Source organism: Quercus robur, chromosome 2 (assembly GCF_932294415.1).
Source record: "Quercus robur chromosome 2, dhQueRobu3.1, whole genome shotgun sequence".
Taxonomy (NCBI): domain Eukaryota; kingdom Viridiplantae; phylum Streptophyta; class Magnoliopsida; order Fagales; family Fagaceae; genus Quercus; species Quercus robur.
This window is the reverse complement of record NC_065535.1, coordinates 56,480,819-56,495,284: the sequence shown is the minus strand read 5'-3', so window position 1 is coordinate 56,495,284 and position 14,466 is coordinate 56,480,819. Positions and strand designations below refer to the sequence as shown.

At 36.5% G+C, this 14,466-nt stretch overlaps 1 protein-coding gene across 1 annotated transcript; it reads right to left on the bottom strand.

Annotated features, from left to right (window-relative positions):
* Window positions 1–1,191: 1,191 nt before the first annotated feature.
* LOC126714112 (PHD finger protein MALE MEIOCYTE DEATH 1) lies at window positions 1,192–4,172 on the bottom strand. Its single transcript, XM_050414113.1, has 3 exons — window positions 3,637–4,172; window positions 3,119–3,362; window positions 1,192–3,030 (listed from the first exon to the last, which is right to left on the bottom strand). The coding sequence occupies exons 1-3, from the start codon at window positions 3,929–3,931 to the stop codon at window positions 1,515–1,517; spliced, it is 2,055 nt and encodes a 684-aa protein (XP_050270070.1). The 5' UTR covers window positions 3,932–4,172; the 3' UTR covers window positions 1,192–1,514.
* Window positions 4,173–14,466: the final 10,294 nt, after the last annotated feature.

Here is a 14,466-nt window from a genome sequence, read left to right as displayed (position 1 = left end):
GCTTCAATTGTTGTGGGTCTGGGAGAAGGAAAAGGGAAAGTGAGTTAACAAAACTCAGTTTTGCAAAATCCAAACAAGACCTTAGTAGTTGCTGTGGCCCAAATAACTCAATTGTAGTCGGGGATTTTTCCTTCAAACTTAATTTGTGAAAATATTGGCTTTTATTGGAGAAACTTGCTCCATAAGAGATGAGAAAAATTAATGTGAGCCAAGAGCCTTGATCTATTGAAGAAACGGTATGGGCTTGAGTCCAATTTTCATGGTTTTAGGGAAGTATGGGCCATGGACCTACCATTTAACGTTGGAAATGTCATGGACCGTGAGTCCAGTTCATTAATAGCTTAAGGTTTGGGCCTTCAGCTCATTTCATGAAATAATTAGTTTTAGACCTTGACCTGATTTGTGAAGTAGCAAGATTTGGGCATTGAGTCCAATTTATGATGTAGATGGTCATCATAAACCAAAGCAAATTTATGAGCTCTTTTAACATTCTCTTTATAAAACTTATGTATATGGTACTGGATCCAGGAGTTGTGGTAGTTATTCTGAATTTCCTCTGTTGTACATTGGGAGTTCAGTAGTAAACACATTTGGTGATATAGATCAATTATTTTTTTATTAAAATAAAAATAAAATTGAGGGTTGAAAATCATTAAAAACAAAAAAAAAAAAACAAAACAAAACAAAGGCAGGCAACAGATCTATTGACCAGCTGAGCAGCCGCAGTTGTCAGAAGTGTATGAAATTATGATTAGAATTAGATTGGCTTTGCCTGCGAAATGCTTAGGTATTAGGCCTTGGCCAAAAAGTATATAGAACTGAACATATTTAGATTAATTTGAATCATAAATGAAAGGGACTAAGCTGATTTGAATTTAAAAAATAACCAATTTCCATTTAGTTCTACACTTCTACCCTACTGTTTTCTCTCAACTAATTTATTCTGACATGTATGACTTCACAAATTGCCCAGTCATTCCAGAGACCAAAATATGTTCAAATTTTAAGCTAGCTCTACGCCAAATTCCCAACGCAGTAATCCCTTCTGTTTTTAGAAAACTTGTAACAAAATCCAAAGTATATAATATAATGCAAACATCACAATATAATTTGAGGTTGGACCAGATAAAGGAAACGAGAGAGAGAGAGAAGACAAAATTTGATCGGAGTAAAAAGAATTTTCTACTTATACTACCTTTGTGGTAAAAACGAATTGAACATCAGTATTGCAGTTATCTCTACTAGTCATGATAACAACAAACAAAACTGGCATAAGCAATAGCAATGAATTACCAGAATGGTATTCAACAGAGCACATTTTAGTTCCTACCCTGCACTCACAGATCATTGTAGTGTTTCGAGCCCAGTCTCAATTCCCAAGCTCCACCAGAACATTTTAGTCCTTAACCAATACTCAAAGATTGCACTAGCATTCCAACACCAATCTTAATACCCAAGCCCACCAACACGTTAGTCATTACCAACACAAATTACAGTAGCATTCCAACACCAATTTAATACCCGAGCTCCAGTCCATAAGTCTCTGTAGGCATCAGCAAATCACTGGAACACTCGAAACTACAGCAAGATTCAGCTTTTTGTGGTACAAGTGACACACAGCACCCTGAGCAAACAAACAGCGGTGGAACAGTCTCAGTATCCTCAATGCCACAGCAGCGAGTGTGCTGCCATACCTCACAAATGTCACATGCTACCATCCTTTCTCCATCATCATCTTGAGCCCCACATTCGCACCTCACCATCCAATTGTCAGCCCCACCTTGGTAACTCAATCGATTCTCGATGTCTATACCACTCCCTCTCACATGTAGTTCCACACCAGACTCAACTACCCCAAAAAGCACTTCATTATCCTCCAACTCCTCCAGGTCTTCTATTTCCATCACCTCAAGTCCTTCGGTGATACAGTAAGTGTCCCTCAGTGCACACTCCACCGCTAGCTTTAACTCTCCAACTGTTGCATGCAGTGGAACTACTACAATCTCTCCTGATGGTAACTCCTTCAATTCAGTTCCTATACCACACAAACTTGGCATCAATCGGCAAACAAATGTCAATAACTGCTCCTCTTCATCAATGAATGGCCACTCCTTCACAAAATGTTTACTGTCTAGAACTGCCTGAGTTGCCAATTCCACCAAATGCGATCCTGGATAATCCAAAAGTACATTTTTATACAGATAAACCACATCACTATAAAAATCATTCCCTGGCACAAGAGCTGGTGCTGGAAGGGGCTTTGGAAAATTTTCTGCCTCTGGTTCAGAAACCTTGACTCCATGAACAAGCTCATGGATTGAATATTCCAAAATCCGAGTTGTTGGGTTGACTGTACGACACACAACATGACTTCCAACAATTACATTGTTCATTGATTTTAGCACATAATCCAGCAAACCTGTGTCACCGATGTGAAGCCGTGCTGCGTCTCTCAGATCTTGCCGGGTCATTCCACTATGACAAAAGCTTTCTGCTTTCTTCTCTTTCAATGCATCTACAATCACTTCTGCTGCAAATTCTAGTCTTCTTGCAGGCCATCTGCTATCCATATTAGCAATTGCAGTCGAGAACCTTTTATAACTCTGCGGTTTTTCCTTTACAAAAGGCTTGTTTCGGAGAGTAATTCTGCTTGAAGCTCTAGATATGGAGGATAGAGCAGCAGTATCACTGTTTAATTGCAAAGGAGCACGAGAGCACTTGACAGTTAGCATAAACCTTAGAAGATCTCTGATTGTCACCAGCTGGGTTTCACTCATATCTCTGCAATGACGAATTATTTGCTTGATTTCTTTGTATTGGTCTGTGTTACTAAAATCTTGGATGATTTTGTCAAGTTCCAATGAGGTAAGAATTTCAATAGCTTTATTGTAATTGTGCTCTGCCACTCCAAAGCTTCCACGGCAAAATCTATAACCCCATCTACCAAACCAAGAATGTCCATAAGCAACCCCATAGAGCAATCTAAGATCCATTGACCTCTTCTTTGACACATCCTCAACTGTGATTTTCCTGCAAAAGAAAGAAGACCCCCCAAAATTTAGAGTTTTCATAAATCAAAAACAGAAAAGCCAAGAACTCTGTGTGGAATTTTGGTTACCGGGTTCGTAGATTTTTACAAATCCGATCCCACAAATCCATGATTTCTCTGCCACATAGATACTTAGAACCCCCTTCAATTCCATTGATGCAGACCAAATGACCAAACCCGTTGCAGTGAATCAAACCATGCAATAGATGGGTTTGAAGATCAATGACATTATCAGCCAAAGGCTTATTCCATTCATTATCTACTGGGATTATCAAATGATACTTTCTTTTCGATACAAAATGATTACTCCAACCTATAAAAAAAAAAAACCAAAAAAACCATTCACAAACCACATTCTACGATTATTATGACATATGTCACAGCAATACCAAATGATTAAATCTTCCAACATAAAGGACAGAAAATCCAAGTCAGAAACAGAATAGAAACTCAATAAACCAAAGATTCCTAACAAATATCCAAACCCAATTGCCAAAAATCAAAACCCCCAAATGAAAAATTACAGCAAACCCATTTCAGGAAATGAAGAAAACAATCAAATTAGGACAAAAAATCATGAGCCAAACCTGCGCATCTGCAGTGATCACAGTAGGGTCTTGGAGAGTACTTGACATCCTCTTCAATGGTGTACAGAGGGACAATGAAGCTTTTGGTCTCATGCACAAGGAGAGTACACCAAGCTGACATGCTTTGGACATTGTTGTCATCAAGTTCAGCGCATTGTTGAAGAAACACCCGGATATTGTCACGAAAAGCGCCTTTTGGATCGATGGGGCAACCGGGGTCTCCAAACGTGTGAAACCCATAAAGCTGCGGCCTTCGCTTCCTCTTCTTGCAGGCCTCAAGAATTGGGATTGACATGCTTAGTACTACCAGTACTAGTACTAGTACCAGTTTCCAAATCCACCAAAAAACAGAGAGAGAGAGAGAGAGAGAGAGAGAGAGAAAGATTGAGTCTTTGGGTGTTTGGGGTCTCAACAAAAGTGGAAGTTTTAGTTTTTGATGAACAAGAGTGGCAGTTTAGTTAGTTGAAAGGCTCATGCGTTTGTTACATTTTGCCAAGCCCGCTAGAATTCGAACATGAGTTCGAAATTCCAGGAGTGCTCCCCTTGCTATGAGTTATTTACGACTTTACTATGGAGTGTTCAGAGTGATGCTTATGTCTTGAGATGGGTGTTATAGTCATTTGGTGTGGTTTTATGACTTTTAGGGATCCAATGGCTGACAATGTACACCTGTGTTTGAAAGGTTTTATCTCCGCCGTTGAGCTTTAACTGCAGGAGTTAGTTAGTAGTTTTTTTTGTTTTTTTTTTTTTTTTGAAGCCAATAATTTTCCATCCCATGTGGATGGGTATGTTTCAGGTGTTGACACGTGTGAGTTACCCTGCAGGAGCTAAGCAATTATCTTTGGGGTTAGAAAAAGGAAAGATAAGATTGTCAAAATTAGGATCTTACGTAGATTTAGTGAAGAGATCGATGATCGTAAGTGTGAACATCTCAAGGTGTGGTATGATGTAAGTCATCACGATTTTTAGATAAATTTTTTTTTTTTAAGTGTTACTCAATGTGTACTCATCCTAAACAAGAGGCATGAAATAAACTACTAACTTAAAGGTTAGGATGGAAAAATGAGTCATCACTTGATTATAGGTCCAAAATCCAACTTTGACACATCATAGATGTCTAACTTAACCAAACCTAAGTTTGGAGTTACGGTACGAACTTAGGAAGGAATTAGGCACTTAAACCTGCTTGATCGAATGGATCAATCTCCACTAGTGTTGTTAGGTCATTTTTAGATAAGAAAAATATTAAGGTGGATCCCTAATTCCCTGTTCTAACCATGCATTTATACATTAAATGAAAAACACACAAGGAAAGATTTTCAAAAATCATATCATAACATAAAAGAAAATGGGTAAGGATTGGGGCTCAATGCTCCTATGCACTAGATCTAAACAAGTTCCAAAGATAATACATTTGAAAATCAATTATAATCATTTTTTTAAAGATGGCAATCAAGTCAAACCAAATAAAATATGTAAAGTCAGCCACTTAATTAAAAGTAATACCAATCCTGAGGGTCCTCAACCCTATAAGGGTATGCTTATGTATTGGTTATCCACACTTCAATAATTACAGATGATAAACAAAAACAAGAGACTGAATATTTTGCAAGGAATGACATAATGTCTCAATTTTCTTACCCAAATCATCAGAGTCAAGCTTTGAAGTTATTTGTAAACCTTTAGTACAAACTTTGTTGAGTAATATTTTTTTTTTTAAAGTTTGAACGCAATATGTTGCAAATCCAAAGTATGTTGCTTCAATTAAATTATAAACTTGCTTCTTCTTTTTCTTTTCTATCTATGGTTAGAAATTTACCTAATAACTTATTATCATCCCGCATAGCAGGCGTGTGTGTAAATTCTAAACTTGCTTTACCATTGTAGAAACACGCCTAGTAAATGCCCATGAATCATGATAAAAGGGGTCTGATCCAATTGCATAAATTGATAGGTACATGACAAACGAATGGAAATACAAAATATACACATGGTTATTTAAATATTATTTTAGTCAACTTTGCTAATTTTTACCTGTTTATTTTTATTTATTTTCATGTTAATTAATTATTAAAATAATTATTACTTTATCATGATTTAACCTCTGGTTAACCTTTGTCCAAACTTAAATCTTAAACCCTTCATCTTTTCAGTTCTTTGAACAGTTTGGTACTGCAAGATTTTCAATAATATTTCATTTAAGCCAAATCGAGGAGAAAACCAATTCCGAGAAAGGAAAGATTAATCATGAAAATAAATTCAATGTGCGCACATAATTATCTTCTTTTTTTAATAATAAAAAAAATCAATAGTTGGGGTCATAAGAATTTGAGTCTTAGATATCTCCTTTAAAAATAACATTAGGTATCAATTGAGTTACAAGATTCTTATCGTGCACAAAAGCAGCTTGAGGCACTGATTTTACATGCAAAGTTACCGAAAACCAATTATATAATAATAATTGATGATGGAAGAAATTCAGTAGGCCAATTGTCTGAACATGAGTTTTAGAAGACTCGTAATATGTAAACACTTAATCAGAGAGCATAGATGGGGTGTTGGCCTTAGCTTTTTCAATGCTAAAGTCAAAACTCATAGGGAATAGAAATGTGAAGAAAATGGTAGAGTTTCAGGGTTTTTTACCCAGACCTTCGGATGGAGGTGAACTAGTGCTTATATCGAGGTTGCTCTTGGTGTTCAAATCTTCTGTCTTATCAATTATGCTCCACTTCATATTCCAATAAAATTTGGACAGCTAGCCTCTCTCATTAAATGAAATAACACTGACTTTAGCACTCACATTACTAAAACGTTAACGTTAAAATTCCTTTCTTCCTTTTTTTTCTTTTTTTTCTTTTTTTTCTTCCGCAGCTTTATTTCTTCTCTGTTCCGGGTTTTGGTTTCTTTTTTTTTTCTTCTCCATGTAGTTTGTCTCTTGCCGCAGCTTTTGGGATTGATTTGGACTCTTCCCCTATTTTGTCTCATTGTAATCCTTTCTCCCACAGTCAAAACCAGGCTTTTGCTTTTGTTTTTATATGCCACTGAGGTCCTTTTCTCCTATAGGTGCAGATTTGTTTCAACTTTTGAGAGGTTCCTACTGCAACAAGCAAACCTACAAGGCTTGTACGTATTGTTCAGTCACAAAGTAAGTCCTCTTCTTTTGGTTGGCGAAAATGGGTAATTACCCATAAGGATCAAACTATTCAGTTAGTTGGCCCGATTTTGAAACTTTTTGGCAAACTAGCAACTCGAGCCTCAGAGGCTCGATTTTGGGCCCCTAAATCGAGCCTCTGAGGCTCGGTTTACGTGCTTTGACCACGTCTGATGTGGCAGAGCTGCCATCTGGCATTGACATGGAAATCGAGTCTTAGAGACTCGATTTCCACGTGTATTCCAACCAGAAATCGAGTCTTAGAGACTCGGTTTCCAATTGGGGTTTTTCAAATTTAACGTCTTCGTCGTCTATTGCATTTGTCTCACTTTCACTCACACTCACCTCACACCCTCTCACTCTCACACAAACCAGAGCGCTCTCACTCTCTCACCCTCAGTCTTACATTTCCATTTCCCACACTCACAAAACTCTCTCATTTCTCTCTATCTCTCACAAAACTCTCTCATTTCTCTCTATCTCTCACAAAACTCTCTCATTTCCCACACACACACAGAACCCCGCCGGCGTCGACGACAGAGCCCAGCCCAGCCCAGCGACGACGCCGACGAGGCTGAGCCCAGCCATCGGCTCCTCTCCTCATCGATCTCTCTCTCCCTCACTAGGAGATCCTTTCTCCTTTTCTCCCTCTCTCTCATTACCACCCCCATACCCATTCATTTTTCCTCACCATACCCATACCCATACCCATTCCGATTTTGGTTGGTAAGTTATTTATATGATTTTTTGTTTTGATTAATGTGAAATTTTGGGTTTGGATTTGGATACTTAACATCTAGGTTATTTATTTAATTTTCAGTTTTGATTTTTGTGAAATTTGGGTTTGGATTTTGTGGTAGATACTTTATTTAATTTTTATTTTATGATTTTTATGAAATTTGGGTTTGGATTTGGTGAGTGCAGATGACATTAAACTCTCTTTGGCTGAAGTCAAACTTGCTTGGTTACCCATTCCGATTTTGCTTGGTAAGTTATTTATTTGATTTTTTGTTTTGATTATTGTGAAATTTTGGGTTTGGATTTGGATACTTAACATTTAGGTTATTTATTTAATTTTCAGTTTTTATTTTTGTGAAATTTGGGTTTGGATTGTGTGGTAGATAGTTTATTTAATTTTTATTTTATGATTTTTATGAAATTTGGGTTTGGATTTGGTGAGTGCAGATGACATTGTTGCTTGGATAGTGCATATTGTTGCTGCCATCCTTAAGAGTTTCCAAATTTCTGCCTTCAGGTTAGATTGTTATTGCTGATTAGGATTATAGCTTTTACGAGAGAATTGTATATCTCATTAGGCCCATTTGCTTGTCTATTAGGAGCTTAGAACTTACAAGTTTATATGAAATAGTTATCTCATATATTTATAGTGCTTGCGTACCATTACAAATTACTAAATTATATGCATATAAAAAAGCACTTAGTAGTTTGCTATTGAAGAAACAAATTACATAGTCTTTTTTCAGTTATGTATTTTGGTTGATTGGTTATGATTTAGGTTTTTCGGTTAGGAATGGTTTTGTTTAATTAGTTTAAATAGATGGATTAGATTTAGTTTTGATTAAGGGATTTTGGTTAGAAGTTTTGTTTACGTTAGCTGGCTTGGCATAAATTGGTTTTAGGTATCTAGAAATTTCCATATAAGGAAGTAATCTCCCAGCCTTTATCATCACAAGTATAATTGTCTGATTTTATTCAATGAACTACTATGGGACTTTCCACATCTAATAGCACAAACTGTAGAATGGAATGAGTAACATGAGCTTGACATGGGAAAAGCAATAATATAAAATCTTTAATACAAGAAGGTTCAAGGATTCAGAAGAATTAAAAAAGTCTACAACTAAATGCTTCATCATTTGATTACTCAGAGATAGGGACTCCATTACTGCAGTCAATATTTTGTATCTAAGCCTACTAAGTGACCCACACAGCACATAACTGTTTCTAGATGAAACTAGTTCAAAACTTTTTTTTTTTTTTTTTTTTTTAAGTAATAAGATATATTGAAAAAAAGGAACACCCAAGTGCACCGGAAGTGAACTAGTTCAAAACTAGTTCAAAACTTATTCTGTCAGTATGATGTTCGTCTCATCTATATTGTACCATAACTCAAGAAACATGTCATTCACAGATTTCTAAAGAAAAATATTACTTGCTTCAATTTAAGAGTCTGGGTAGCCGTGATAAACAGAAATAGTAAACAATAATATAGGAACATGTTAAGTAACTCACAAAACATGTGGATGACAGATTGTTAAAGTAAAATTCTTATTTGCTTCAAGAGCCAGCAATGAAGAGCAACAATCAACAATGAAATTATGAATAATGAGTAATACAAGAGAAAGTTTGAACACATTATTTTTTTTGATTTGAAGTTACATACACTCACGTGGGTCTTGAACCCACGACCTCACCCTTCATGTTACTCTTACAAGGTAAGTTTGAATGCATTGTTAAATGCATCACATGCCACACAACACAATTAAGCCTGTATGCACATTGGGCACTAATGAGACATCTTCTCCCCCTAACTAAAGTGAGGTCACAGCAGTTCAAAGTAAGAGTGTGGTATGGAATAATGGTAATTATTGCTGTCGCAATGAGAAGCCATTGAAAATTTTAAGGTGGAATGGTAGAAACAAATCTTACATGGCTGCAGGGCACCCCATGGATGCCTCCCCACTATAACATTATTTTGTCTTAATCACAAACAAACTGGCATTATTGAAAAATATGAGGTGGCCAATGATATAACCTATATGTTTCCAATCTGATTATGAAGTTATATTTTTAGCAAGATAGATAAATGTGATGATCAGTAGTATGAACAAAAACACATACATGTGAAAGAAAAGTAATTTCTAAAATAAAACAGACTACATAACAGCAGCAAAAAGCAGCCTTTTGGTATCAAAGGATTTATTAACTCATTGGATTATACCGGCACAAATGAAGTACCGTCTAATGTGCTGAGTGATTAAAAATATGCCAATCAAATTGCAAGGGAAAATTCTACAAAAAGGAATTAAAAATAATAATGCTTGAAGGCACAATATCTTTGGTAGTCAAACAATGACATGGTTCAAAAACTTATGTTGATACAGTTAGATTGTTGACAAGAAACAATAGAAATACAAGACTGAAAAACAAAAAGGAAGTCCATGCATTCTAGAGAAAATATAAGATACAGAACAAGACAAAGGAAAGTTTTTTAAGACAATTTGGGCACATGTATCAATAATTAACAATTGCAATATTGAGAAGCAGTCTTGTTTCATATTAGATATGCTATAAGGACTTATTATACTTTGGTAGTGAAAAGGACTTACTGTTTGTGAGATATCACCACAAAAAGCTGTTTGACAAAATAGGATTTGTTAAGATGAACTTTAATAAGAAGGACAACAGCTTGTTTATGAAATAAATTATGAGCAAAATTTTGGGATTAGATCAACACAATATAAGACTAGACATGCTTCAAGATTTAGTTTTGCATTGACATGTTTACTATGGATGAAATGAGAATCCTAAGAAATGGCAAGACATGAAAATTACACCTAAGAAGATAAGAGGCCAACCCAACTAGAGACAAGTCGAGAAAACTATGTCAGCTCAGTTTAGCCATGTGAAATGAAAGTAACAGCACTGTGCTTGTATGATATGGGCATATAATGTGTACACACACACACAAAGGTGCATCAAGGTGCTGAGAGTGGACATGTTGCCTTGCCTTGCAATTTAATCCAAACAAAGAAATTGTCACATATAGAGCTATTTGTCAATCAAGATTGTATATCAACAATGCAGATTTAAAGACTTGGGCATAGTTAAGTTATTAATATTATATATATATATATATATTAAAAGTAAACTGGGTCATGTAAATATATTTTCTAACTTTAGGCATAACTTTTTTGATAATCAATTGTTACAGCAAGTTGGGGAGGAAATTTGAAACCTTGTTCTCCTTATCAAGGAGACCAGTCAATGCCACTAAGTTACAAGCCTTTTGGCAACTTCCAGCATAACTGAATTAATAATGAGAGAAATTCTAAAACTGAATAGTTGCTAAAAACAATAGAATTATGAAATTCACTTCTTCCTAGAACAGGAAACTTCTCTTTATATTAAAATATGTCACACTATTAGTAAATCAACCTGGTATATTAATTAAGTAATTTCCATCAACTTACGAGATTCACACATGGGGGGACCTGTTTAAGTTAAAAATAGCTAAAATCATATATTTACTACACATTAAGCAACTAATATCCAATAAACAAATCACATGAGCAATACCCAAAAGTTTAAAACTTGAATTATCACTAAAAATAAGCAGTGCCCATTTTCATCCAAAGGATGAGGGTGACAAAAGTTGGAGAATTGCAGAGAATTGAAGTGAAAAATAAGAACCTTTTGTTTAACACCCAGTGGGGAGGCAGTGAGGTAAGAGACAGTCCAATCATAGAACACAAAAGGGTCACCTGCCATGGCGGTGTGCCTTCTTTTTTCTCTCTTGTCTGAGAAAAGGCGAATCTGAGCCTCCCTCCCCTCCCCCCCTCCACCCATTTTTATTTTTCTTAAAAATAGATTTATTTATTTATTTATTTTTGTTGCTGATCTCGTATTTTTCTTTTATGGGTTTTTTTTTTTTTTTACCTAATTAGGATATGTTTGTTTTATCTTCAATTCAATAGTATTTATTTTTATTTGTTGTTGTTGTGGAAAATGAATTCAATGGTATTGAAGTCTTTGAAGTCTTAGGCTGATTCGAAGTCCAAACACGCTCTTAAAATGGATCTGATGGTGTACATACTGACTTATCTGATGAAAACAAAATTGCTGGAGAAATAGAATTTAATTGTACACTATTTGTGTTTTATTGGGTAACGCAACGAGGGGCTGAATTTAATTGAAAAACCTAATGAGCATTACCTGAGTTGAATACAATTACATTTACCCTAAATGTAAGTTGATATTCCAGAAAACTTGGAGATTACAACATTTTTAGTGAACTTCTAGAAGGACTAGTAGACATTGATTTCTCAGGAGTAAAATTTATCTAGACAGATGCCAAGAGATTTATAGCTTAATTGAGTTGAAATTCCTCCTCTCCATTTCCAAAAATATAATGAGAAATAAAATTATGGGTTGCTGATATAAAAGACAGATTAGGTGTGTGGAATGAGGCTGCATTCTGCCAAAGCTTTGTATTGTGGTATTTGTAACTAAGCATTATTCTGTGTGTGATCTTCTTCTAAAAAATAAAAATAAAAAAAAAAAACTGCGTGTGTTCAAAACTGTAACCTTAAAAATAAAATCCTAAGTCTAAAAAGCTTTGTGTTCATATTGGTCTCTTTTGGTTTACTCTTTCATCTTTTATTGAATTCTCATTGTACAAATTGGCTTTAGTTGCTCTAACTCATACCTATATATTTAAGCATATTGTGTGTTCAATTTTGAAACTAACTGCTTATCATTCTTCTTCAGTATGGCTGCTGCAAATGCTGGACGCATTGACTATACACAGCCTGGACCCATTGACGACTCGGTGTTGTCACAGCAGGCGACGCATCGGTCCGAAGCTATTTGGAATGGGCGGGTAAAACACTCAACTAAATATTTACTTGTGCACATGCATTTAATCCATACAATGTACACGTATTTGCATATACTATATTAATCCATAACGAGATGTTATGTGCAGGATCCAGAGTCCATTACCTGCCGTAGTCGTAGTTCAGAGTTCTCCAAGCAACCTCCAATGGTGGACGACCGAGTGAGGAACATCATCACCACAGTTGGTTTGGAGGGACTCCTGTGGGTCCCGGGTAGAGAGATTGACAATGGCCTCATAACGGCCTTAGTGGAGCGATGGCGGCCCGAGACTCACACGTTTCACATGCCACATGGTGAGGTGACCATCACATTGCAGGATGTGGAGGTTCTTCTCGGGCTTCCTGTTGATGGTGAGGCTATAACAGGGAGCACACAAAAAACTTGGGTGGATGTGTGTCGGGACTTCCTTGGCTTTCGACCTGTAACTCAAAACAACCATAAGCAACTTGATGGGCAGAGGATTCTCATCAACCGCCTTTTGGAGGAAGTTGCTAACCCATTGCCGCCTGATGCTGAAGAGGATCAGCTGCATAAGTACGCACGATGCTACATCCTAGCGCTATTGGGGGACACAATATTCATGGACAAATCCGGCGATAGGGTGCATCTAATGTGGGTGCAGCAGTTGGAAGACCTTCACAACCCACGGAGGTACAGTTGGGGAAGTGCTTGCCTTGCATGGTTGTATCGAGAGCTATGCAGGGCAAGCGAGGACACCAGCCAGATTGGTGGGTGCTTGCTGTTGCTCCAGTACTGGGCATGGGCCAGGTTCCCCTATTTGTGCCCGACAGTTGAGCGAGGCCCGCCAGTGGGTGCTTACGGTCCTCCAGTACGTGGTCCAGTATCCCTGAAGTAAGTCTCTACCTCATACTGCTATAACATACTGTCTTCACCAAAGCACGAGTCTTATATTATGTTTTGAGTATCTAATTGCATAGTAAATAATATGGTGAGTATTTAGGGGTGATATTGCATAGTAACTGCTTATTTTTTTAACAAAGTTCAATTATTTTTTACTATTTATGTAGCATTTACAAAAAATATGGTGAGTATTTAGCCGTGATATTGCATTAATAATTGCTTATTCTCTAACAAAGAGCTTTATTTTGATAACAATATCAGATGAACCTATAATCGTGCTTCTAAAATCCTATAAACACGACTATAGACCTAAACTATAGTCACGTTTTAAAAACACGGCTATAGGAAAGCTAAAGTCACGGTTTATAAATGCGGGTATATGTCATCTTAAAAAAAAAAAAATTACTCTACAGGTCCTATAGCCACATTTTTTAAACCAAACAATAGGGCCTATCCAAAACACATGGCTAAAAACACTTATAAACGCAACTTAGATCTTACCTATAGCGCATTTTGAAAACGCAACTATAGGTCAATAATTTAAGCTACATTTACTAAAACGCGACTATAGGTTAGCTATAGTTGCATTTTTGTAAACGTGGCTAAAATAAATGCGGCTATAGCCCACGTGTTTTGTAGTGTGATGAGTGTGGGGTTGCTATGTTGATGGTGGCTAAATGGGCTTATGGTGGCTAGTTGCTTGATGATTGTGGGTTGCTCCATTGATGGTAGTTGGTTGCTTAGTGATTTTGGGTTGTGCTAGGTCTTTGAGAGAGAGAGGGAGCGAGTGAGAGAATTCTAGAGAGAGTGGGAGAAAGTGTGAAGGAAATAGACTAGAAGGGTTCTAGAGAGAATGAGAGTGTAAAGGAAATAATAAAAAATGTAGAAGAATAAATATTTATTGAAATAAATTTTTAGAGTAGATAATCTAATATGGATGTTTTTAAAGAGTAAGGAGAAAGTACACTTTACCCCCCTTTAAACTATATCACATTTTAAACTTAGACCCTCTAAAACTATGGGAATGCACACTTTTACACCCCCTTCCCCACCCCCTGGCGCGCGGTCGCCCTCTAAACTATTACTCGTGTAACAAGATGACAGTCATTTGGCTGGAAGCCAGACTTCAATTTCATATGGTATTGATCCGAAGCCCAGATCAGAGGTTTTTCTGTTTC

Coding starts and splice junctions, on each gene's coding strand:
- LOC126714112 (XM_050414113.1), bottom strand. CDS start 3,931: ATGTCAATCCCAATTCTTGAGGCCTGCAAGAAGAGGAAGCGAAGGCCG. Junction 3,363..3,636: donor TGATCACTGCAGATGCGCAG/GTTTGGCTCATG, acceptor TTTTTTTTATAG/GTTGGAGTAATCATTTTGTA. Junction 3,031..3,118: donor TGTAAAAATCTACGAACCCG/GTAACCAAAATT, acceptor TTTCTTTTGCAG/GAAAATCACAGTTGAGGATG.